The sequence below is a fragment of the Eublepharis macularius genome, chromosome 9 (assembly GCF_028583425.1).
Source record: "Eublepharis macularius isolate TG4126 chromosome 9, MPM_Emac_v1.0, whole genome shotgun sequence".
Taxonomy (NCBI): Eukaryota; Metazoa; Chordata; class Lepidosauria; order Squamata; family Eublepharidae; genus Eublepharis; species Eublepharis macularius.
The window spans coordinates 80,988,185-81,012,583 of record NC_072798.1 but is presented as its reverse complement, the minus strand read 5'-3'; the positions used below and the strand labels follow the sequence as shown (position 1 = coordinate 81,012,583).

General features: G+C 41.8%; 1 protein-coding gene across 3 annotated transcripts in view; it reads right to left on the bottom strand.

Annotated features, from left to right (window-relative positions):
• PTPRZ1 (protein tyrosine phosphatase receptor type Z1) overlaps window positions 1-21,522 on the bottom strand; it is a 138,634-nt gene extending 117,112 nt beyond the window's left edge. For all 3 annotated transcript variants that reach the window (XM_054988905.1, XM_054988903.1, XM_054988904.1), the window contains exon 1: window positions 21,252-21,522. In XM_054988905.1, the coding sequence (XP_054844880.1) occupies window positions 21,252-21,312 (61 nt within the window). In that variant the 5' untranslated portion in view covers window positions 21,313-21,522. The remainder of the gene's footprint in view (window positions 1-21,251) is intronic.
• Window positions 21,523-24,399: the final 2,877 nt, after the last annotated feature.

The following is a 24,399-nucleotide window of genomic DNA, read 5'->3' as shown; positions in this document are numbered from 1 at the left end:
AAACAAATTTGCTGCACAAAAAAGGCGCTCAGTACAAAGAACATGGAAACACAGAACACAGCTGAGAGATTTTCTTCAATGAATCTTTAAAAATGCTTCTTTTCTTAGTATGCATTATACAAAGATGACAGTTCAATTAAACAATTCAACAACACTTGTTTTGATTTTTCAGCCTTTGTATTATTTATTTATTGAGAACATTTCTATGCTGCCTCTCCAGGAAACTTATTCAAAGTAGGTTACAAATCAACATGATTAAAAACAGAACAGCTTGAAAGTTGTTAGTAATTAACATATAGTCCCTCCAGACTATGTTTTCAATGGAATAATCTTCCTCTTTTTGAAAAATCTTATTCCAATGGAATTTTTTTCTTGTTCTATAACCTAGTATATCTATAAATCACATAAGAGATGTGCCTTATTTCAGAATCTATATTTATTAAGGTTATCTATTTTCCATGTAGATAACCTCAATGAAACATATTCACAATTCTGCAGAATTCTTCCTTCTCTGTCACAAGCTCCTCCCAGCCACAGTCTGGCTGACTTCTCCACTTTCACACTTTAGATCCATTTTCAGCACTGAACGCTTTCTTTTCTTCTTTTATCTCATTTATATCCCCAGGGAGTAAACTCATATGTCTGTTAAGTTATCTTTCTCAGTTGATTCCCTCTAGCTGTGCGTTAACCTTTTCTCAACACTGAAATGGAGGTAAAGTAGATGCTAAAACTGTGTGCCAGAAACTCATCAAAAGCGGTATAGAAGCTAAATGTTTTGGACTGCAGATGGAAGCAGCACCAGTTTCAATCACATTCTTCATTTAAAGCATTTTTCGTAATTTCTACAAAGAGCTATTCCATCTTTTTCCAAAATGGGAAATTTTTATTTCTTACTTTCATAATCATAAAGTGAAATTGCACATACATATGAAACTGAAAACTCATTTTATATTTTCACCTTATCTTACAGAATAAGAAGTTCTTGCAAGGTTTAGAAGGTATACACAGAAGAAGTATAAAAATGCACTATTTTTGAACAAAAAATGCACATAAAGATTTCAGGTTTTTTTATATACCAGATTTGAACAGTAAGTAATTTTTGATCCTCGGTAGAATCTCTGAATGCCAACCCAAAAGTATATTGTAAGATTGCCAAGCTCCAGGTGGGGCCTGAAGTTCTCCTAGAATTACAACTGATTACCAGATTGCAGAGATCAGTTCCCCCGGAGGAAAGGGCAGCTTTGGAAGGTAGACTTAATAAAAATAAAACTCTGCTGAGCTCCCTCCCCTCCCCAAATGCCACCGGCCCCCTCCTGGGTCACTGCTCCTAAATCTCCAGGAATTTGCCATATTGGAGTTGACAACCCTAGTATATTGCAACAAAAATAATGTTTGTTATGAACAGGTGTATAATATTGGAGTACTGCCTGCTTCATACAGGAACCTACCGTGCATCTCTCATAATCTGCTCTGTCTAAGCCAAGGATATTCAGACCCAGTTTGGTGTCGTGGTTAAGAGCACAGGACTCTCATCTGGAGAACCGGGTTTGATTCCTCAGTCCTCCACTTGAAGCCAGCTGGGTGACCTTGGGGGAGTCACAGCTTCTAGCTCTCTCGGCCTCACCCACCTCACAGGGTGTTTTTGTTGTGGGGATAATAATAACATACTTTGTAAACCGCTTTGAGTGAGTGTTAAGTCATCCTGAAGGGCAGTATATAAATCGAATGTTGTTATTATTATATTATTATTCCTGGAATTTAACATCACAGAAAAGTAAAATGTTGTCCTGGTTATGAGAGATGTTGGAAAGAGATGCTTGAGAAAAACATTCTCCTGGGCTTGAAGCTCAGTGGAAGTCCACAGTGATTGTGCCTAGTGACTAGTGCTGCTTTTTGCAGCATCCCTTGATTTGTAAATAAATATATACTTACAAAGAAAGAATCAGCATCCTACAATCTTTCCTTCCAACAAGACTGACCCTGAGATGCTCTGGCATAAAATAAGATTGCATAAAAAGTAGGCTAAAAGACTTGAACCAAACTTTAGAGGAATGAAGTATAACATTTATTATGATGGTCTTTTGTGAGATTCTTGGAGAGCATCTGGGGCTTTAAAGCAGTATAAATGTTCTTTTTTTTAAAAAAAGAGTTTTATTTATTTAATAAAAAGTTTTATTTATTTAATAAAAAGACCAATATAAACGTACAGTTACATAAACTCACACAACAACAAAAAACAACTAACAAAACTAACAAAACATACAAACATAACAAAAAAAGAAAGACATGAAAGAAAAAAACCAAATAAGCTACAAGCAGCTTTCCAGTTTTCTCCATGACAAATATAAGTACCATTTTCAAATTTTCTCTTGCTCTGTGTTAAAGATGCAAAACTCTCTTTTTTCTAATGTCCAAATTCTTTAATCCAGAAATACACAAATAATCAAATTGTTATCTTATTTCATGTAAAAAGTCTGTAAGAGGTTGCCATTCAACTACAAATGAAGTTATTGTCTTCTCTCTAATCAATGAAGTTTTCCCATAATTGCAAGTTCCAACATCTTTATCAACCATTCCTCCATTGTAGGCAGTGTTGGACTCTTCCAATTTTGTGCAGATAATAGTCTTGCTGTTTCTAGTGCAATGGAATAGCATGTTGATTAGGACTTAGTGGTGGCTGAGACACTTTGACATTTATACTGGTAGAGTTTGAAGCCTTCCTTCAATCTAATCAGACTTAGATCTTAGTCCAACAGAAGATCTGCTTAAAATGGTAGAACTTCCTCCAGCCGAAGGGAGGATACAAGTGGTCATTTGGAACATCATGAGAAATACTAATAGGTTGACTCAGAAGTATGCCCCATTTAATTCAATTGGGTTTACTCTCTCAAAAGTGTTCTTGGAATTGAACCTTAAATGTATCCATTGCAAAATTCTCCAGCGCAAACAGTTATAGTCAGCATTTTTTTCTATCCAGTACTAAGAATATTTCCTTTAATGTCTGACTTTCTGCCTCATATTTTAGAAAACTTCTAATTATGATTTCAGGTCAAGTTCCTAGAACCAAGACTGAAGGGGTTTCTAACAAAATCTTCCATAATAAAATATTAACAGATTAACACACGCCAACCAGATTATATATCCTATCACAACTAGTCAGAAAGAGGAACCTTAATGTGCTATGCTAGAGGTTCTACAGGAGAAGGAATATATTCACCAAAAGATAAGGGAGCAAGCCATACCACGAGCTATTGGGAAAGCAATATACATAGAGATGAAAACCCAAAACATTTCTACCAAGCCTTATAAATAATTATCAGCAAAAACCCTAATAGGAATCTGGAGAGGGGGAAGAAGTTATTTGAGTTTTCATCTTACTAAACGATTAAGTATAGTAACAAGGCATATCTATTATTGAATAGTATACTTTAATAGTTTGCATGCCGCCTAAGAGCTGTAAATTCAATTCTTCAGTTATCCGTGTTCAAATAGTTCAGTAAGTGTGGTCAGCAGCACTAAAAAGTGCAACCAGGGAAGGTCTTTCGACCTCATTGCAACAAATAATGGCGGGGGGGGGGGGAGGGTCTTGACCTTTAACTGTGGTATAGAAATGAGATCAAAGGCAGGTGTAGCTCGTCAAGTCCCAGCGCTGAAGATTTACCCCTCTAAATCTCCCATGCTGCACAACTATTAAAAGTACTTTCTAGTCTGTCTTTCATTGCATTCGGTCACCCTGATTATATGCATAGTAATTGTCCATCTTCACAACAAAATGAAGATGATTTGATGGAGAGAAAAGCATACTTGCTCTTGTTCACTGCACTGCAGCTGCTGTGTGATACAAACACTGGAATCCTTTATTCTGCCCTGAAACAGAACAAATGCCTCTTAGCAGTTCAGCTAAGACACAACATCTCTAAGCATATCTAGCAAAAGGTTCAGTGAAGTAGTGTCATAATTACATAAGCAAGAGCTCGAAGAAGGCAGGCGGCATGTGCTATTCCAGTGGATGCTTAGTATTGTTTCTGACATATAGGAACACGCTCCATCCTTCAGGCTATTTTGGTGCCAGTTTGGTGTAGTGGTGAAGAGCGACAGGACTCTAATCTGGAGAACCAGGTTGGATTCCCCACTCCTCCACTTGAAGCCAGCTGGGTGACCTTGGGTCAGTCCCAGCTCTCTGGAGCTATCTCAGGCCTCACAGGGTGATTGTTGTGGGGATAATAATAATATACCTTGTAAACCGCTCTGAGTGGGTGTTAAGTTGTCCTGAAGGGTGGTATATAAATTGAATATTATTATTATTATTATTTTCTGAGGCTTTTACCAAGAGCTATACAGCCTCCAGGCAGCCACACACCTTGAATGGGCGGCACATAAGTTTACACAGAATTTATATCTAAATGTAACACAATATTGTAAGCTTGAAGCAAAATATGCCATCAAGATATTGAAAGCAGAGGCGACATCTCAATAGCAAGCTTGCAGCTCTTAGAATAAGCTCTATTTCTTAGCATTTAAAGTAATTGCTCTTAACTGGAGCTCTGAAAAGTCAACAGATGGGTTTCAACTCTAGGCTCATATATGAATTTCAAATCTCTAATATTTAAGAAATGAATTTTAAAACCCTTTATAGAGAGCTGAAGTTTACTTGGGTTACTTGGAATCAAGTTTCTACATTGCAAAGAAATTGACGAAAGGCATGGCCCCATTGCACACCATCCCCCCCCCCAAGATTTGGTTTGTTCTTATTGCACAAAAATGATGTAGCATAGTATATGGTGCATAAATATACAGATGCATTTTTACACTCAATACCTGTGGCTAATGCTTTATGAAAGTCATCACTGCAGCATCACTGCAGTCATCACTCATTAGCATATGCTATGCCCCTTGACATCACCAGAAGTGTGTCATTGGCATAATTGATTTGCACATGCCACATCCCCTGACATCACCTATCCTGGCTGTTTTGGACCCAATCCTGGCCATTCAGGGCTGAAATTGGGCCCAAAATGGCAAAAAGGGGCTGAAAATGGCCGAAAAGGGGCACAAAATGGTCAGGATCGGACCGCTGCTGAGTGGGAGAGTTATCCACCACCCGTCAGAGGCCCGATCTGGGCCATTTCAGCCCCACGTTGAAACAGGCCCAAAAGGGCAGAGAGTCAGGTGGGCGGGGCCACCTGTCATGTGACCTCTTTGGGGAACTGCCGGAACTGCATTCCTGCACGTTCCCCCTCGAAATGAGCCCTGCCTATTCCCCAGCCAGACTGGTTTAACTAATGTTATAAGCAGTTTAAAGACTGTGGCCAAAATCTATATTCTGTATGGTGGCCAGCTAAGCTTTAGGAGTGGTACTTGGAAGTTAAGATAATGCTTCTAGATACCTTGGAGAGTAAAACTACTCCCTGAAAGAAGCCTCTTTCTCCCATATATCTCATACCTTTTCCAGGCATCTTCATGCTGCTTTTTCACAACTCACAGAAGCTGTGTGTTCTTCAAGGAAATAAGAAGCTTCTCCTTTTTTAAATCGTTCTTTATGGGAGATCTGCATTGTTATCTGCTGTAGTTCTACACAGAGAGGCCCATTCAAGTGTTGGCAATTCCAGGCATTTCTTCCTGAGCCTCCTAGATTGCTTGAGGCCCATTAATTCCTGCCAAATTTCGTATTCTCCTTGCCAGTTCTCATCCCCCTAGCCACTTCATCTCTATTCAGAAGTCACTTGGCCCATAGCAATTGGAGGCTTGTGAAGTCATTCCTTCTTTCAAGTGCTCACACTGGGCCACAGAAAATGTCTTTAAAAGACAGTGCATGGCTTACAGTTCAAAAAAACAAAACCAGGTATAGATTCATCTGGTTAGAGTAATCAGCACACTGGGAATTCTATTAAACTAGGTTTCAAAGGAAAGCTCTAGAACTAGAACCTGACTGAGGTTCCTTTAATCCTTGCCTTCTCTGCCATCTCTCATCATCTTGGAATGAAGGTCTGAAGGGAGCCTGAGAACAAATTCAGAGGATTCATCCCAATTCTGGGACATCTCTTCTATTGCTTTCCAATGACCTGCCAAGAGAACCAACCATCGGTATGTTCTTCCCAAGGCTGAATATTTGAAAATGGGCTCTTGTGTCATGAAAAAGTCTTCTCTGCAAAAGACTTTTTCATGACACAAGAGCCATTTTCAAATGTTCTAACTGAGGAGAACAAACATGTTGGAAAGAAGAGGGTCACCATGGCAGCAAGCTCCGGCATGCATACATTCACTGGAATGCATGCAATCAGGAACCCTGTAAAAGCAGGTTCTATACAAATGTTGAACCCATGGAGCTGCCTTATACTGAGAAGTAGAAAAGTTTATTGTATTCAGCCATAGGCCATTACAAGTCACAAACAACAAACAAAACAGAAACACAAGCTTGAAGCCTTATACTGAATCAAACCACTGGTTCATCAAAGTCAATACTGTCTACTCCAACTGGCAGTAACTCTTAAGGTATGATAAAGAAGTCTTTCACACCAACTACTAACTAATCTTTTTAGAACTGGAGGTGCTGGGGATTTAACCTGGGACCTTCTGCATGCCGAAATGCTATGCCACTGAGCCACAACCTCTCCCCCTTCCAATGAACATGCACAGGTTGGGGCAGAGATTGCCACCATGATTTTGCACCCACGTTTGAAACTTCTTCCCAGTTGGCAAGTCTGAAAAACTATAATGTATTTTATATACAAAATAGATATGTCGATGAGAATTCTGATTTAAAGAAATGAAGATCTGAAAAAATTTTCTTCATGCATCCAGTTTGTTCACACACTCAATTGCATACATATTTGAGTTAGGTGTTCTTGTTAAGGAATTTCCCCTGCAGAGCCAAAGGGTAGGGGAAGCCCTTCAATATGAGGTTCAGATCTGGTGGTGTAAAAGAAACTCTCAAGGCAAGGCAACTGGCAAAGCAGAACAGAGTCCATTAGGATGGCCACCCAATGCAAACCAGAGAAGCTAGAATGTGTGAGGCCATTTCAGTTTCATCTTTTATACAGTTCAGTAGGATAACGAGCATCATCAATTTACATGTTACAGTGATGTAAGTGTGAGGTCATTGAGAAAAAGCAGTTCTAACAATGCTACAGCGGCAGGTTTCATAACACATATCAACATTAGTCAAGCAGAAGATCAGAACATGTGTAAGATAAAAGAGATGTTAAGACTGCGCATGTTCAAGAGTAGACTGTCCCTTCTAGGAACAGGCTATCTGGTACTGTACTAGTTATCATCACATACTAAGCAGAGAACAAACTTGGTCAGCTGAAGCATGTAACAAGGAAAGTCAGGGAAAAAGGAGGGTGAGTTTCTACTGGGCTCATCATAAGAGGAATATTTAAATATCCTAAAAGGGGATATTCAGAATTTCCTAACAGATCTACTCTCCTTTACTCAGCCAGCAACCAGTTCCTAGCTTAATAGACACAAAAGTGCCCTGATGAACGAATTCTTCTAACTATTGTAAACATCTGAATATTTTGGGATATTAGCCAATCATTGAACACATTCTCAGTAGAAAACAGCAAACATCTATAAACCTGTATTTTCTGGCTGTGTTGTTCCCTTGAGAAATCTACCTAGGAGATGTCACAATGACTCAGATAAATCTCCAACAGATTATGAATTGCAGTCACATTGCAATGAAGGAAAAAGCTGGCATTTCCCATGCATAGATAATAAAAATACTGTTCATAGTGGAACATTTGACTGCCAGATTTATACAGTACTGACAGTACTATTCAGAAATGAAATGGAGCCTCTAAGAATAAAACGGCAACACCCCCAAATCTTTTTTGTACAGACCCAATTGTTGTAAATGAAGAAAGAGAATAATACCTGAGCTAAGTCTATTTGTATTGGCACCTGAATGAATGCTATTGAGTGTATTTTATATTCATATGCCTTTCATTCAAATGGCTGCAGAACTTTTTTTCTAAATTTGTATTTAGCAGTTACATCCTCTCAGCCAGAAAATTTTGCTCAAGGAGGCTTGCATAAAACTCTGTATAATGCAATAAAATATATAAAAAATGTAAAATACAAACCACAAAATCATAAGAAACCAGCATATCCAATAATAAAGACAGAAGCATAAAATATCTGAAAACCAAGAAAATCTGACACGTTAAAATATTTTTAAACAGAAAACCAGAAACTTTAGGATGTGTGTGTGTATGTATGTTCACAGGGAGTGGTTAAAAAAGGACATTTGAAAATTAACTTAGTTGATGAGCAGATTTATACAGGAGTCTGTTTTCTTCTATAAGCTAAGCACTGCAAATCTCCACAGAAGATATAAGATGTAACTTAAATAACCTGAATACTTTGAAAAAAGCATTATGAATGGTTGGTTTAAATGGGAACCCTTTCTAACTGGCTAGGATGGACATGTGGTAAGTAGAGATGGGCACGAACTGGAAAAAAACGAACTGTGCGGTTTGTGGTTCGTCGCATTTCATGAACCACGAACCACCAACTTTCACAAACCTGCCCCGGTTCACGAAATGGTTCATTTGGTTTGTGAAAATGTCACATTGGGGTCAGCAAATCGTCACTTCTGGGCCAGCAGGTCTACATGAAGACCATCCCCTTTTGCCTAGTAAACTGATTGATCAGTGCTAGGCTGTCTGCAGTGAGGAACCAAAAAATGAACCAAACGAACCATCCTAAAGTTTGTGGCAGTTCGTCAGAAATGGGCTCAGATGAACCACTGGTTCATGAACCACGAACCGGCCCGGTTCATCACGAACTTTGGTTTGTATTTCGGTTTGTGCCCATCTCTAGTGGTAAGAGCTGGTATGGTATTACATGCTGGACTGGAGAAACCCAGTTTGAACCCCTGCTTGGGCCACAAAGCTCAGCCAGCCACTTCAACCTAGTTTCCCCTCGGGGGTGTTATGAGGAATGAATTATGAAAGGACTCAAGCATAATCTACAAAATGGTGGCATAGTGCTTAGGAGGAACACATGTTGCAGTTTGCTGAACACAACACTTGCTCTGTTCTGTTCATAGATCATAATTACTGACACGTCAGAGTCAGAGAAAGGTATGAAATAGAGATGCCAGTCCCCTCTCCCCGGCCCTGCCCACCAGGCGGATCCACCAGGCCAGAAGCCACCAGCACACATAGCATAGTGGCAAGCACACTACTGAGGCCCTGATGATGCATTTCCAGTCAAAAACCAAAGCTATGGGGTCTCAGGTGGGGTGAAGGCAAATCAGCCCCAAACAAAGCAAACCCCTGTAGCTTCTGGTTTTCAACCACAAGTGATGCTATTGAGGCCTCTGGAGAGTGCACACAAGGAAGAAGAATATGGGGGCCCCATCTGTCTAGTGACCCCCCATCAACCATTTTGACAGAAAGGGGGACTGGCAGCACTAGAAGAAAGACTAGCTTGCCATGGCATTCTATTCCACCCCCTTCCTTTGAAGCCTTCTCCCTCACAGGAGCATAAAACATTTTGCAATGTGTCTCCTTCCACCTTCATAGTTGTCTAGTTCTTTCAGTCATAGAGGAGAATCATATACAACCCAGCAGAGCCATCCTATCTCACATCTCCGGCTGCCTTCAAAAAGGCACAAAGCCAGAGTTCATAAAAATATGACAACCCTTTCTGCTCTCTGCACCTCCATACTGGCGCTGTGATTTCTCCCCATGAATTGTGCAGACAGGTGGAAGACCAGCACTGGGAACCGATGAAGATAGTGTTGCTTCACCAAGATCATATGCACTGTAAAGGTTCATCAGACATTGCAGAAAGAATTGCCAACCCATGCACTAAGATGCACAGAGCTTGAGAGAAAGATTGTATTTTAATTGTAAAATTTCTCAGAAATCTGGTTGTACTTTGGTCCAACACCGGGAAGGGGGAGGGCAGCAGATTGCCCATTGACTGTCACCACTGGAAAACAGAAGTACAAAAGCCCTTGCCAACTCTCAAATAAACATGTCCAGACCAACGGCTAGCACATACATGTGTGCTCCTGTATGCATGCCACAGTACACTTGAGCAGAATGTTCAGAACACTGTCCGTGAAATCCTAAGAAGAGTTACTCCAGTCTAAGCCCACTGGAGTAATTCTTCTTATGATTACACTGTAATGGCTGGGAAAGAAATACTGCCCTGGACAAGAAGCTAAATAACTGACTGCAAGGTTGAGTCAAATCAAAGCATGGGTTAAGCAAGTATTGCACTGACTGAAGGGGGTGAGTTAGCACTGCGTTTCCCAGGCAACACCACTTTGGGAGAAGGGGAGTAGAGATGAAGAGTTTATGCATCTCTCCCCTGGTAACTGTCTGCACATCCCTGGGGAAGCTAACCTAGTGCCTTCTTTTAACATGTTGGTATTCAAAGCGGGCTTTCAAGCTTTCTTAATTTGTCGTGCCCCAGAGGTTCAATCTGTGCTAGATAACATGCCCTTTCCATCTTAATGACTTAAAGGAAACTATTCCTATTAAGTTCAAATTAATAGTCTTCACTCACTACTGGAATGCTGAAATTAGCTGATACAGCATTCAAATCAACAGTAAACTAGTCACATTAAAGGGAATCTCCTAATGATTTGCCAAGGAAATTTACATACGCTAATGACTGTGTGAGAGATTCTATTAGCATGTGCACAGAAACAGGTCTTTATTCATTAAGATACATCTGGTTCCATTTATCTGTATACAACATCCAGTATACATTGCATTTGAAAGATGAAAGCTAAAAGTGCATGCAGAAACAATTTTTCAAAAATTATTCTGTTCCGTTTTTTAAAAGAAGCTTTACAACACTCAAATATTTCCTTACTACTTAACATAACTAAGGCTATTTAACTGTAAGAAGTTTACAGTCAAATCTAGACAGCATATAAGATGAGAAAGACAGCGTGATAGTGGTTACAGTATCAGCACAAGATATGGGTTCAAATAACCTCTTCTGCCATGGAAGCTTTCTAGATGACCTTAGGCTAGTCCTACACACTCAATGTAGGGATAAAAATTGACAAGAACCTAGGCCAATGAATGGCCAGTGCTAAGCAACATCTCTCTGGCTATTACATAGCTTTATCAACCTACTTTTCACATAGGTGCTGTGTTCATAACTAGCTACACATGTGAGCACAAATTGCTCCACAGGTTATTTTTATCTTTTTATAAATCCAAGATAGCTGCATAAATGAAGTAAATAAATAAATGCATAAATAAATAAAGCATTTTTTGTTATATTTCAAACCCAGTATCTTCATGCTAGCCTACTCTTTTAACCTCACTTTTTTCTCACTGGACTCTATAGCAAACACTTCATCCTGCACCCTATCTATTAATCTTCCATCTGTTTATCTTCCCACTCCATAGCACTCGTCTCTACTGGTTTCATACCACACCACAGTCTCTTTGCAACCTCATCTGTGTTAAGCCTCCTTTTTCTGTTTCCCCAAAGCTTTCTAGGACACTTGCTGGGGGTAAGCCACTTTCCTGAACAGACCTGCTTAGGATTGCACAGTAAGTGCTGTAGCCGTTCTAACCTTTTAATGACTGTGATAATATGGTACGGCAGTTTCAAAAAATATTCATACATTATATTTTTAGGTGTACCCCCAAAATATGTACTTCTGGCAGAAAGATATCTCGATCAATCCTGAAGGAATCTCCAATATGGGCACTAATTTCATCCACTATATGACTGTGAATTCAAGGAGAGGTGAAGCAGAACAGAATGCAGATTCCTATCCCTAATACAGAAAGACCTGTCAGGACTTACAGATATTATCATACAGCAGTGGCTCTCAAACTCTTTGAAGTTGGAGCCCCTTCTAAACTTACAGGACGTTTCAGGATCCATTTCTAAACTTATTGAGCTCTTAAAGCCCCACTTGCCAAATAATTCCACATTACCTCCCCTCTCCTCAACATAAAACGAGGGACTTTCACATCACTTAACACTGAACAAGTTTCTATTTTGATCTGTATATTAAATATTTATAAATATAAGGTACATTTACTGAGCAACAGGCTGTATTTCATGACTATTTCTCACCTTATGCAAAGGCCGATCAAATTTGTTATCAAATCTCCTCACCACAGTGCATCTTGCTGTTCCTCCTCACTCCTGGCGTTGCGGCCTCTTGCTCAAGTGTCACGATCTTCTCTGGGGTTCCTAACTCCCTGTCAAGTGTCTGAGAACCACTGGCATAAACAGATGGGACGGGAACAGTCTACAAAATAAAACTCAACCAGAAATCCAGACGAATATAGTGGTTAGAGTAGGATCTGGGAGAGTCATGGATTGAGTCCTCATTTACTATGGAAGTTTGCTGGGTTACCTTGGCCCAGACACACTCTTTCAACCTAACTGATCTCACAAGGTTGTTGTGAGGGTCAAATGGAGGGGAGGAGAATGATGTGAGCCATGTTGAGCCTCCACTGGGGAGATAGGAAAGGGTATAAATGAATTAAGTAAGTAAGTGGAACTGTAATAATCCTGTCTCCAGGGCTTTTTTTCTGGGAAAAGAGGTGGTAGAACTCAGTGGTGGAACTCAAGACCGCACAATGACATCACTTTGGGTCAGCTGGAACAAGGGTTTTTTTAAAAAAGTTTAAATTGTCCTTGGTGAAAATGGTCACATGGCTGGTGGCCCCGCCCCCTGATCTCCAGACAGAGGAGAGTTTAGATTGCGGTGCGGAGGGCAATCTAAACTCCACCTCTGTCTGGAGATCAGGGGGTGGGGCCACCGGCCATGTGACCATTTTTAAGAGGTGCCGGAACTCCGTTCCACCACGTTCCCGCTGAAAAAAAGCCCTGCCTGTCTCCATGAGGAAGCAAGTGCTTATAGGAATTTCACTGTTGCTTCAATATATAGCCTTTATAATTTCAGATGAACTGCTGTATTGCCTTTCATCTTATGTGAAGCTCTCAGTGTGCATTTATGGATGGATATAGATGTAGAATTCTGATGATGTACAGAATGGTACAGCACCCACATCAAGAAAGGTTATCTGCCCTGTAATGTTCTACATGTAAAGAAGTATTTGTATTTTGTTTCTGCTGGTTAATGTGAGGTTTTTAATATTTGCTTCTGTTGGTTTAAATACAGGCCTCCAAGGAAGGAAGGAGGCTGGATGGAGTGTGCTGTGACTGGATGGTGGTTGTACCCTAGGGGGTGGAGAGAACTGCAGTTTTAGTCTGAGAATGGTGGGAAAGTATTCTTTCTGGCTAAGGCAGGCAAACTGCATGGAAGCCTGAAAGGGGTGTTCATTCTGCCAAGTTCAATGAGTCTGTGTTGAGTTCTGAGAAATTCTGTCTAAGTCAGGAAAACTGTGTGTGCATCTGGGGCAGTCTGGGTGTATTTCAGTGAGAGACTATTCTAGTTAAGTCAGGCAAACTGTATAGAAAAACCTGAGGGAATCTATTTCTGTGTGGATGAGTGTTTATCCTGTCAGTGAAGATCTGTTTGGAAAATTAGCCTTTGTGACTGGGTCTGTGAATATATCTTTAAGAATCTTATATATCAGTCGTGGCCAAACTGTGGCTCTGGAGCCACATGTGGCTCTTCTAGACATATTGTGAGGCTCCCAATGGTCTCTGAGTATTGCTGTGGCCATACATTTTAGTTTAGTTTAGTTCCCTCTCTCCTTTCCCTCCCTTTCCTCCTTTCTTTCCACATCTTTCATATTTTCAGTAAAAACGTTGGGGTTGCCAGGTCTGACTCAGAAAATACCTGGGGACTTTGGGGGTGAAGTCTAGCAAGGATGTGACATCACTTTCATGATGTCACTTCCTAGCCAACTGTCAGGTGATGGCTCTTCCCAAGCTCCACCACTTCCGATGATGTCACTTCCAGCATACTGCACCCAAACCCCACCCTTCCTGTGATGTCACTTTCAGGACACTCCCCTAAACCCACCTCTTCATCTGAAGTCACTTCAATGCATCATGTCTTGTGGCTCTCAAACATCTGACGTTTATTCTATGTGACTCTTACATTAAGCAAGTTTGGCCACCCCTGTTATATACTAATAGCCAGGTGGCCCTCATCTGATGATACTTAAATCCAGAGACTAGAGCTGTGAATGGACAAGACAGATCTTCCTACACATCTCTAAAATGCTCCAAGTTTTCAGAAAGAATCTGAAATCTAAAAAAATAAATAAATGGAGGGATTAAAAACCCCAAAATTATAAATGGAGCACCTATAGTTGAACCAGATACCCTCAGTAGCTGTTGCTAGGCAACTTTAACATTTTAGCCAGTATACCAGGCTTGGTTTCTATAAATAAAAGGCAGGGGAAGGTGGTAAGGCCCTTTGAGAGATGACTTATTGGGACCTGACCCAGATGTAACTACCGAGTGATTTGATACCACATGACTTGCATGACTCACCCAGACCTAGCTGTTCACTACTGTTCAAGAGCAGCCTCTCCAGAAGCTGGTTCTGGTTAAATATAGTGGTTAAAATTTCAGAATAGGATCTGGGAGACCCAGGCTCCAATCACCACTTTCTTGTGGAAGCTCACTGATTGACTTTGATCTAGTCATACTCTCAGCTTAACCTACCTCTCAGGGTTGTTGTTGTGAGGATGACATGGTGGTGAGGAGAATGATGTAAGCTGCTTTGGGTCTCCAATTTGGAGAAAGGTGGGATCCTCTAATGAAGCTGTGTTTGAAACATGTAAGGAACTTCAAGTGACATAAAATTTTCCACTGCATCATAATTTTTTCTTCTCTTCATTGAAGCTGTAAAATCCAGCATGGTTCCCCACATGAAGAATCACTGTTGTGACTTAGACAGCTTTCGTACTACTTGAGTAGAACAGTGTAACTCTTTGCAACCTGCCATAGGCAATATGTACTTCAGCAGTTTAGTACCTTTGAGGGCTAGAATATGATAATGATTAAGGAGGCTGTGAGCCAAGAACATCCTGGCTCAAACTTCATCTCAGTTATGAATTAAATAAGTGGCCTTGGGCAAGCTTCTCTCTCTCAGCCCTCAAAACCTTTTTAATATGGGGATAATAAAATTACTGTACTTTACAGGATAAGCATTACTGAAGTAATGTATACAAAGTACTGCAAGCAGTCAGGAAAAGTATGATCTGGGTTATGTGTCGTTAAGTTGCTCCCAAAATATGGTGACCCTATGACCTCCAAAATGTCCTATCATTGACAGCCTTGTTCAGGTCTTGAAAACTGAAGGCTGTGGCTTCCTTTATTGAGAGTCTCTCTACATGATACTTCTTACACGAGGACACTCAAGTGAAGGGAGATGCAATATTAGCCGGGAGGTGTAGTTTAAAAGCCAAAGGCTCTGTCAATTCCCTTTCTTGTCAGAAGAATAGTTTGAAAAGACAGAGCCTGATGGCTTTTCAAAGTGTTTGTTAATTTCACCTAATTAACAAATCCTTTGAGGAGCATTTCTGCCTGCTGTCTTTTAAACTACCCTCCTGCAGAGAGAGGAAATTGACAGAGCCTTCCGTTCTGTCTGTTTAAACTACATGTCCCGGCTAACATTGTGTCTCCCTTGACACATTACAGAACAGACACCTCCGGAAAGTCTTCCCTTACTGAGTTCAGGATTTGGGGCAGGGGCTAGAAATTGCAGAACCTACATGGATAAAAGTCACTGCAGCCTTGTGGGCCAAGCGGGTTGTTGTTTACATTGAGCCCATGACCTCCAGCCCCCACTGTTCAGAGATCTCATGAAGTTTCCAGGGGGAAGTGGGAATTCTTCATCCATGTTACTACTGAAACAAAGAGGTGCAACACTTCAGAAGAACAGGTGGTTGAAGTGCAGTTGAATGCGTTCTTCTGGAGCAACCTCATTCAATGTTCTGTTCTCTGAAGCCTTTTAAATTGCTTCCTGCCCATGACAAGCAGTGCATAAATGGGTGGGAACAGCGTCCACGTTCTCCATTTCTGTGCCACTTGACCTGCAGCTGGCCCCATTCCTTCCAGTAACACCTATGTACTCACAGCCCCCCACCCCCATGCAGCCCTCAACCTGTAATAGAAGACTTTGTAAGTTTCTTTTCCTAGCCACTCTGTGCCGTTGCAGCATGGCCTGGTCAAGAAAGGGGGGGGGAAGCCCTTTAAAAGCTGAAATGAGGGGGAATTAGAGCTTAGGTCCTCTCCACAGTGTCTGTGGGGGGAAATCCATATGGATGCTTCTCCTGCATTTTCCTTTTTAACTCCGAGAAAATAAAGTCTATATTTTCTCCAGTGTAAAGGGGAGGGGTGATCACAACATAAGCAGGAAAGTTGCACCCAGATTGAGCACAACACCATCTGGTCGCTCTCCTTCACTGTGGGGACTTCTTGCTGCCCACATGGGGGGGAAATACCATCTGTGTTCTCACCAGGGCAAGTAACTAGTATTAGTAATTTTTATCAAAGGGGGGGGGCACAGAGTATATATCCACAATTCCTCAAAATAGTTCAAGCTAACACTGTAACCCGATGCCAACGTCACCACTTTACATCTACATGCCCACTGGCATGAAGCAGAGGAATTCTGGTGAGAAAACACCATGAAAAATAATAGACTCTTAGCTTGAAACATCTTTTTTTCCCTTTGGGGGGTATCATCCAGACAGAAGAAGAGTTCTGGTGACTGATAATGCTCGCATACTGTTTTGTATCATTTTGGTTGGTCCTAATAAAAAGTATTATGTGAACTGTGGTTTGTTTTTGGAACTAACAACGTCACTTTCTTTGGAAGAATAGCCTGTTCTGTGACCAGTGAATATTCAGTCTGCTTACTTTAAGTCTTAAAACTATTATTCCTGCTGATTTATATTTTCCTGTGCAGCATCCTGTGACATATATTCAAACAAGGAACTTAATGAGAAAAAACGAGCTTATGAGCATAGTGTCTTGACTAGCCAAAGGATGCGTCATACTGGGACGGCTCACAATCAGTGCACGATGTTCTAAGAATAGGGCTCTGATCTGTAATACAAGAGTTCTGGAACCAGCTCAGACTTCCAGTTCTTGAAAAGCACTAACCATTTGAAGAAGAATTGAAATTGTCAGCCAGAGAACTGAACCTTCTCACCCTTAAATTCCTAATTAGAGGAGCCACAGTGGGAACTGACCACTTAAATGACAAGGGCAAGAAAGAAGGGAAACAAGACTGACTAAGATGACAGTACTCAAACTAATTACTTCACAGTAATCCCACAGTCCTCAGCAGAACTACTTCTCATGCAAAGATAAAGCAAGGAAGCCAAAGTATTATTGAAGCCCTTTGGGGGCTTAATGAAGTAAATGTGCCTAAACAAGCTGAAATCCAGTATTTTGGCACAACTGTGCTGTGGGCTGGATTTAAGCACTTTCAAGAATGTTGTGAGGGGAAACAAGGACCATGGGAACAATTTGCTGTAGTATCAACCCATCATTACTTTTTGAATGTTAAAGGAGGAGGTAGTTTGTCTACAGCCTTGAAAGAAGTGGTTATAAAACCTTTCCCCAAGAAGCTGTCCTTGGGCCCAAAAGAACATAGGCATCTATAGTCTGGTACAAATATCGCCCCCCTTTTTTTTTTGCCAAAATGCTCAGGTGGGTGGTAACCATGCACCTCTAAGCATTGTTGGATTTCAACCAAGGTTCTGACCTGGTTTGAGAACAGAAATTGCATTGGTCATCCTGACGACCTTTGCTACGGGACAGGGAGATCCTAATCCTGCTGATTCTCCTTGATCTCTCAGTTGATGTTAGCACCATCATCCATGGACTCTTCCTGTAGCAGTTCACCGAGCAGTTCACTCATGCTCTTTTTTGTACAACCTTTGATATTCATGCACGGCACATGTTCTGATGATTTTTTTTATTATTGTTTGAGCAGAAGGAAGAATGACAGGACAAATGAATGCCCAAACAGAACACAGGTTGAAGAGGAAGTAATGAAAATAAAAGCAGGTGTCTCTGGGGCAAGTCACTGCAAGATGAAGAAACATGAGTCAGTGCACACCAAACTACAGAATATAGAAATAGGGAGTTGCAGATATGCACTGGGGCTAAATGTGCCAGGCCACTCCATGATGTCACCTGCACAATTATAGCATGTATCGGTTTGAAGGGCAGTATCAGAATGCCTCTTCTCATGCATCCTTTGGGATGTCAGGCGGCATTCTGTCCCTCCTGCTCCCAATGGGAAATTTCCCCATTGCATTCTGGGATGTTTGACTGAAATGCAAGTCCCTGCGATACAAAAGAGAAATTTCTCATATGTGTATGGGGGCGGGGGCAGTCAGCCTCTCAGACCAGAGAATAACTAAGAATTGGTGTTCAGAGGGCCCCCAGGGACAGGACATTCCTTGCTGCAACCCAGAAGGACACATCAAGACATTTGCAGGAAGAGTTAGAAATCTGCTTTGCCAGTACATCCCTCACCCAGCTTTGGGCCACTCAGTATGGCACTGCTCGGTGGTATGTGGCCTACAAGCCACATGGTGTGTGCCTAGAGTCAAACCAAGGAAAGTCTGAGGTCACCATAACAAATATGTTGTAAGTGTCATGACCAAAGCTACATTCAACAGAAGGAAGTTAAATTGCAGCAACGGCTGAAAATTGATGTCTACAGAGCCTTGGCAGACAAAGTATATTGTTTCTTAAGGATACCAACCACCAAAGTCTTCAACAGCCAAAAGGTTCTGGACATCACAATTATCAAGTTATAACAAGTATCTTCCATGTGCAAGCACACAAGAAAATTTGCTCCAAGTTTGGTACTAAAATTTGTATGGAATTACAAAATTGTATCCAAAATGTAAAAATTGCATAGGAAACAGCAGCACACGGCAAGAGACATGTCAAGACAAAGGTATTGTTACGATTGTTATATTATATTATTGTTATATTATTTATGTTGTAAACTGCCTTGAGTTCCAGCAAGGTAATAAACATTTCAAATAAATAAATAAATAAATAAATAAATAAATAAATAAATAAATAAATAATATTGTCAAATTGATAATCTAATTCCTGGTACGAACATGGGAACCCTCACATCATTTATCATGCAAAGCAGTTTGGCTCAGTAGTCCTCCATACCAAACTGCTATTGAGGTCAAACGATCTATCACCTTTGATGGACCCCTTCAGGTCATATCTGCAAACAATTGCTGCTCTTCAGGAAAACACAAAGTAACAGCTGATGGTATACCTGATGTATCAACAAAGACTTCCATCAATATAATGTACTTTTGTAGTACCGAATCAGTCAACAAATTCATATAACATACATAAGAATTTTGTTTCCAAAGGGAAAACTTGAGGAAATCTTGAAAAAGCTTCGAGAATTTCATTGATTCTGTGCAAATCAGGTTCCTTTTTATGCATTTTAAATGGGATTTTTTTTGTTTCATAGCTCCAGAAAAAGCAGTCACCACTTTGTTTTTTTAAAGAAACATTCTCGTTAAAACAAGTAGTATTATATGAACAAAAATGATTAATTCATTGCAAGTATTTCTGCAGCCACTGAAGTTTCACTGATTATAAGGAACCATAATCCTGAGCACACTTACTCAGTGGGAGGTAACCCTGAATATACATTCTTGATACATGGTACAGCTTAAAACACGCATCAAATAAAGTTTAGCAACTATTAAGTTTGATGATTACTTCATTTCATGGAGCATAGCCATCTTATATATATATATGTATTTCAACATACTCTTCCACACCTCCATGGGCCAACTAATTTCCATTAAAATGAACTCATCAAGCCAAAACATCTAATAGAAGAACTAAGAATGCCAAACTATTGCATAAATTACTACAATTTCATCTGTGTAACCAGAGTTACTTTCAAATTAATCTTAACAAAGTCTTCAAAAAGGGCACTGATTTTTATATGTATAATAGCTTATACATTTATTATAATTAAATGTCTTGCCTATCTAAAAGTCTGACTCTGATTCTCATGGCTTGCCAAGGTTTAATGTGCCAAAAGCAACAGAAACTATTGGATAAAAATGTAGGTTAATATCTACTTTATCTGCTGTAAAACTGGACTTGTATATAAATGACTGCAGCAATTATTTACTTTCACTCACAGGTCAGGGAACATTTCTTTCCAGAAGTCTGCTGGGCTCGTAATGTGACAAGAATCATTATTATGTATCATATAAAAATCAAAGAACCCTGTCCTTATTTTTACAAGAATATTCGACACTATGATTGTTTACCACAACACCATCATTTTAATTGGGTTTTGTGTAACAAACTGCTAACAAACAACACAGAAGGAAGACAAGATAAATACGAAGGCATCCAGCACGTTAATTTGGTTATATAAGTAGCACTGTTGGGAAAAATCAATTATCTGAGTATGAGGGTCCTATGCATGAATGGGTTGATGAGCTGCTTTGCTCTTGCACGCAGATGCCTACATTTTGCACAGGGCAATCATTAATTAGCTGAGGAATTCCCCTCTCCATGGCAGCAGCCCATTCCTAAAGACATCCGCAGTTAGTCCCATTCATGTCAATGGAGTCAGCGTCACATGAGGCTTACCGGGGCTAATTGTTTGAACATGCAGTGCTATCTAACATCAAGCAACGTACAGGCAGGTACATTCCTGCAACCAACACTGTGTTGTATTGTAAGCAGTCTCTCAGTGCCTCATCCTGCCAGGCCGGGGAAGATAGGAATGGCTGAGATAGCCCCTCGCCCCAATCAGACAAGCCTCGATGTTTCGGGCTTCCTTGGGCATAGCAGTGCAATTCAAATTAGACTCTCTTGAGGCAAAGTAGGACGCTGTGGAGCTAACCGGGATCAATGCATCTGGCTGGGCTGGCAATGTGGCAAGGAAAAGACACCTTAAACCAATCGGAGTCTTATTGCACGTTCTGAATACTGACAACATTGCACACCGCCAGCTTTGCTGGAAGGGCCCCCCCCCCCCCCACTTCGTCAGATGCACCTGGAGCATCAGAAAGAGGAGGAAAGCGAGGAGCAAAGACGGCCAGATGGCCTGGATTTCTAGGAATTTCAAAGAAGCATCCCCTCTCGTCACATCTCTATAGGCGAGGGACTGTTCCAGCGCCCCACATCTTTAAAGCGTGGCGGATTTGTTAAGTTCTGCTCTGGCCATTCTGGGGGGGTGGGGGAAGAGAGAGAGAGTGGGGAGCCATTGATGCTGGCGGGGGGGGGGCGTGCACCAGTAAGGCAAAGGAAGGGGGCAAAGTTGTCTCCCCCAGCCCAGCGCCGCCGACACTCACCTATTCGGGGGAAGCAGAAGAGCAGGAGGGCAGCGAGCAGCGACCGCCGGCGGGTTCGCATTTCCAAGCCGGCTCGGCTTGCTCTCAGCGCCCCGAAGCCCGCTCCGCGGCGGCGTCTCTGGCACCCCAGGCAAGCCGCGCTTGGTCTCCCCGGGGCAGCCGCTCCAGCCCCGGACGCTTCCGCGAGGCGCCGAGGCAGGGAAGGGATTCCTCAGCAGGGACCCGCGAGAGACTCTGGCCGGCGCCCGCTCGCAAAGCGCATCGCGGAGAGACTTCCCCGCCGCCTCAGACGCCAGCCGCTCCACAGCCCGGCGGCGCTCTGGGGCTGCGCGCGCGCGGAGGAGAGAGAGAGAGAGAGAGAGGGCGCGCGCGCCTCCTTGAGCGCGAGGAGGGGGGGAGCGCGGCCCTGTGCGTGGTCTGGGCGCGAGCGCGGCTGCCTGAGAGGGGAAGGGGAGGGGAGGCGGCGAAGGGGGGCGAGCTCCGCTGAGGCGCTGCGAAGAGGCGCCAAATTGGCCTGAGGTCTCGAAGGGCTGCGCGTCAACAGGGGCGTCTGCGTCCCTTTCGACATACTAAGGCGGAAGGGAACGTTTTAGGTCTCGAAGAGGCGAGAGCAGCCCTTCCTCCCCGGCCCTGGGGGAAAGGGGTTAAATAACGCTGCTCGCGTTATGATGATGGGTCGCTCGCCCCTCGGCGGGGCCACGTGACGGCGCCCAGGTCATTGTCTCAGTAGTGGCAAGAGAGAGATTGCCTCCCCATTAGTAGTGCTCTTTTTAGAATTACCCTAATAGTGCCACCATGCATGGAAGTGACGGCCTTTCCTTTCAGCACTTCACTACTGGTCCACTAGACCCAGTTAGATGAGGTGATGACACACTCGAGGCAGCAAATTCTGCGTGGAAAAGAACATTTAAAAAGCTTTAAAAAAACATCCTAGGTCAGCTAGCCATCTGTCAAATTTTTACCCCATCCATCATTCCAGGAGTTTAGGACAGAATAAATGTTTCTTTCCACCTCCAGTTTATCCTCCCTACTGCCCTGTGAGGAAGGCTAGGCTGAACGGATCAAGGTCATCTGATAAGCATGGTTGAATTGGGGTTTGAACCTGGATTTTCCAAGTCCTGCCCTGCCCTGGATAGCCCAGATAGCCTGATCTCGTTGGATTTCAGGAGCTAAGCAGGCTTTGGTTATTAATTGGATGGGAGACCTCCAACAAAGCCCAGGGCTGCAGAGGCAGGCAATGTCAAACCACCTGTTTGTCTCTTGCCTGGAAAACCCCACCAGGGGCCACCATAAGTCAGCTATGACTTGAGGGCACTCTCCACCACCATTCCAAGACCTACTTCGTCAGCACACCCTGGTAAGTGCTTCCAAGAGGGTGCCAGGGATTTAAGGGTGGCAGGCTAATTCTTGCTGACAACATGTGACTGTGATGAACAGAATCCAGGCCTTGAAGCATGAGCAAGGCAGCCCCCCTCCCCAAAGTCACTTCCAGACTGCTCTAAGGCCTACAGCAGAATAAACCAGTAAGGAGCTGAGAGAGTGCTTAGGTGGTAGAATGGAATGTAACACTTCAAATAGCAGGGATTATGTTTTCCAAAGTTACTAATTCCCTATAAGTGGAAAATTAGGATACTATGCATACAAAGGTTCTAGCCCAAGCACAGTCTTTCCCATTTTTGTGCTTTTTATTATTTGCAGGGAATTTTTACATGGAGGAACGTCTGGACCCATTCTACCATCACAGAATTCTACCACCTCATTCTATTGCATGCATAGATCAGGTCTAAGTCCAGATTTTAATGTGATGCTGTTGTATGTTAATATGGCCCTGTTAAACCCTGAGTAATCTTTACAAGAGAAGCCTAAGGTATGCTAAATTTGGCCTGGTTCAGACCCTAACCCTGAGTTTCTGCTGGAAAGTATTCCTGTTTGGAATATAATAAGGAACAGTAAGCTGTATTTATATTCTTCTGGAGCACATTTAATCCTTATAATGGAAGGGTAAACAACTGAAAGAATCTCTTTAATATTAAAAAAAGATTTTTCCTCAGATACAAGTCTTGTCAAAATGGGTTTTTACAGCAGATGTCCCCACTATAATCCCATGAATTATGGTGTAATGATAAAAGTATAAGTTTCTTTTAATTTCTTTTTAATTGATTTTGCAAGGTTTTTCACGGAGTTAGAGCTGTGGGCTTCTGTAGAAGTCTGAAAGTTGGCTGAATATCAAAAACCTGATGCCATAGTAATAAGATATGGCTGCTGAACCTGACACTGTGCTACAATGCCCACCGCCTACAAGTCCACAGAGAGGACTAGAATATTGAAGCAAGACATGGTCTCCACCCCAGACTGGACTCCCAGAGCTATGTGCATGTATAACCATAGTGTCTTCCTATGACTCTGGCAGAGAAGCAGCTACTCACAATTTCCTGCTATATGCTGAGAATGGCAAAAAGCAAAACAAGGCCCGCATGTCAAGTTGGCACAAGCAACCTTAGGGAGCAGAAGAGCAACATAGTAATCATCCTTAGGGCAAGGGAGCAAGATGTGGCTAGTCATGGTGACAGGATCAAAGCAAGGCAGTGATACAGGTGACAGGATCAAAGCAAGGCAGTGGATTGGGCCCTCCCCACCACCAATACCCTCGTTTAAAAATCTTTTACTGCAAAAATGCTCTGACGATGATTTAAGTCTGGTCAGTGGAATTTTGTGCTGCTGTGTTGATGTTTATATATGTATTTTAATTTGTGTAAATTTGGATGCTTTTAGGATTGTTAATTTATAAGAATTGTTTTTTAAATATATTTTAACCTCTATGTGTCTGTAATCCGCCTTGAGCCTTCTGGAAATGTGGGGAGGGCAGAATAAAAGTCATAAATAAATAAATATATATATAATTTTTGACTTTTATTCCACCCTCCCCACATTTCTAGCAGGCTCAAGGCGGATTACAGACACATAGAGGTTAAAATATATATATATAATACACACACACACACACACACACACACACACATACATATACATATGAATGAGACAGGTGATGTGCAAGACAGAATATGAAGGATTTTTTTTAAAAAAACACCCTTGGGGAAGAAATTGGGTGGCAAAATTATGTCCACACCTCTGTCTCTACTCTGGTCAT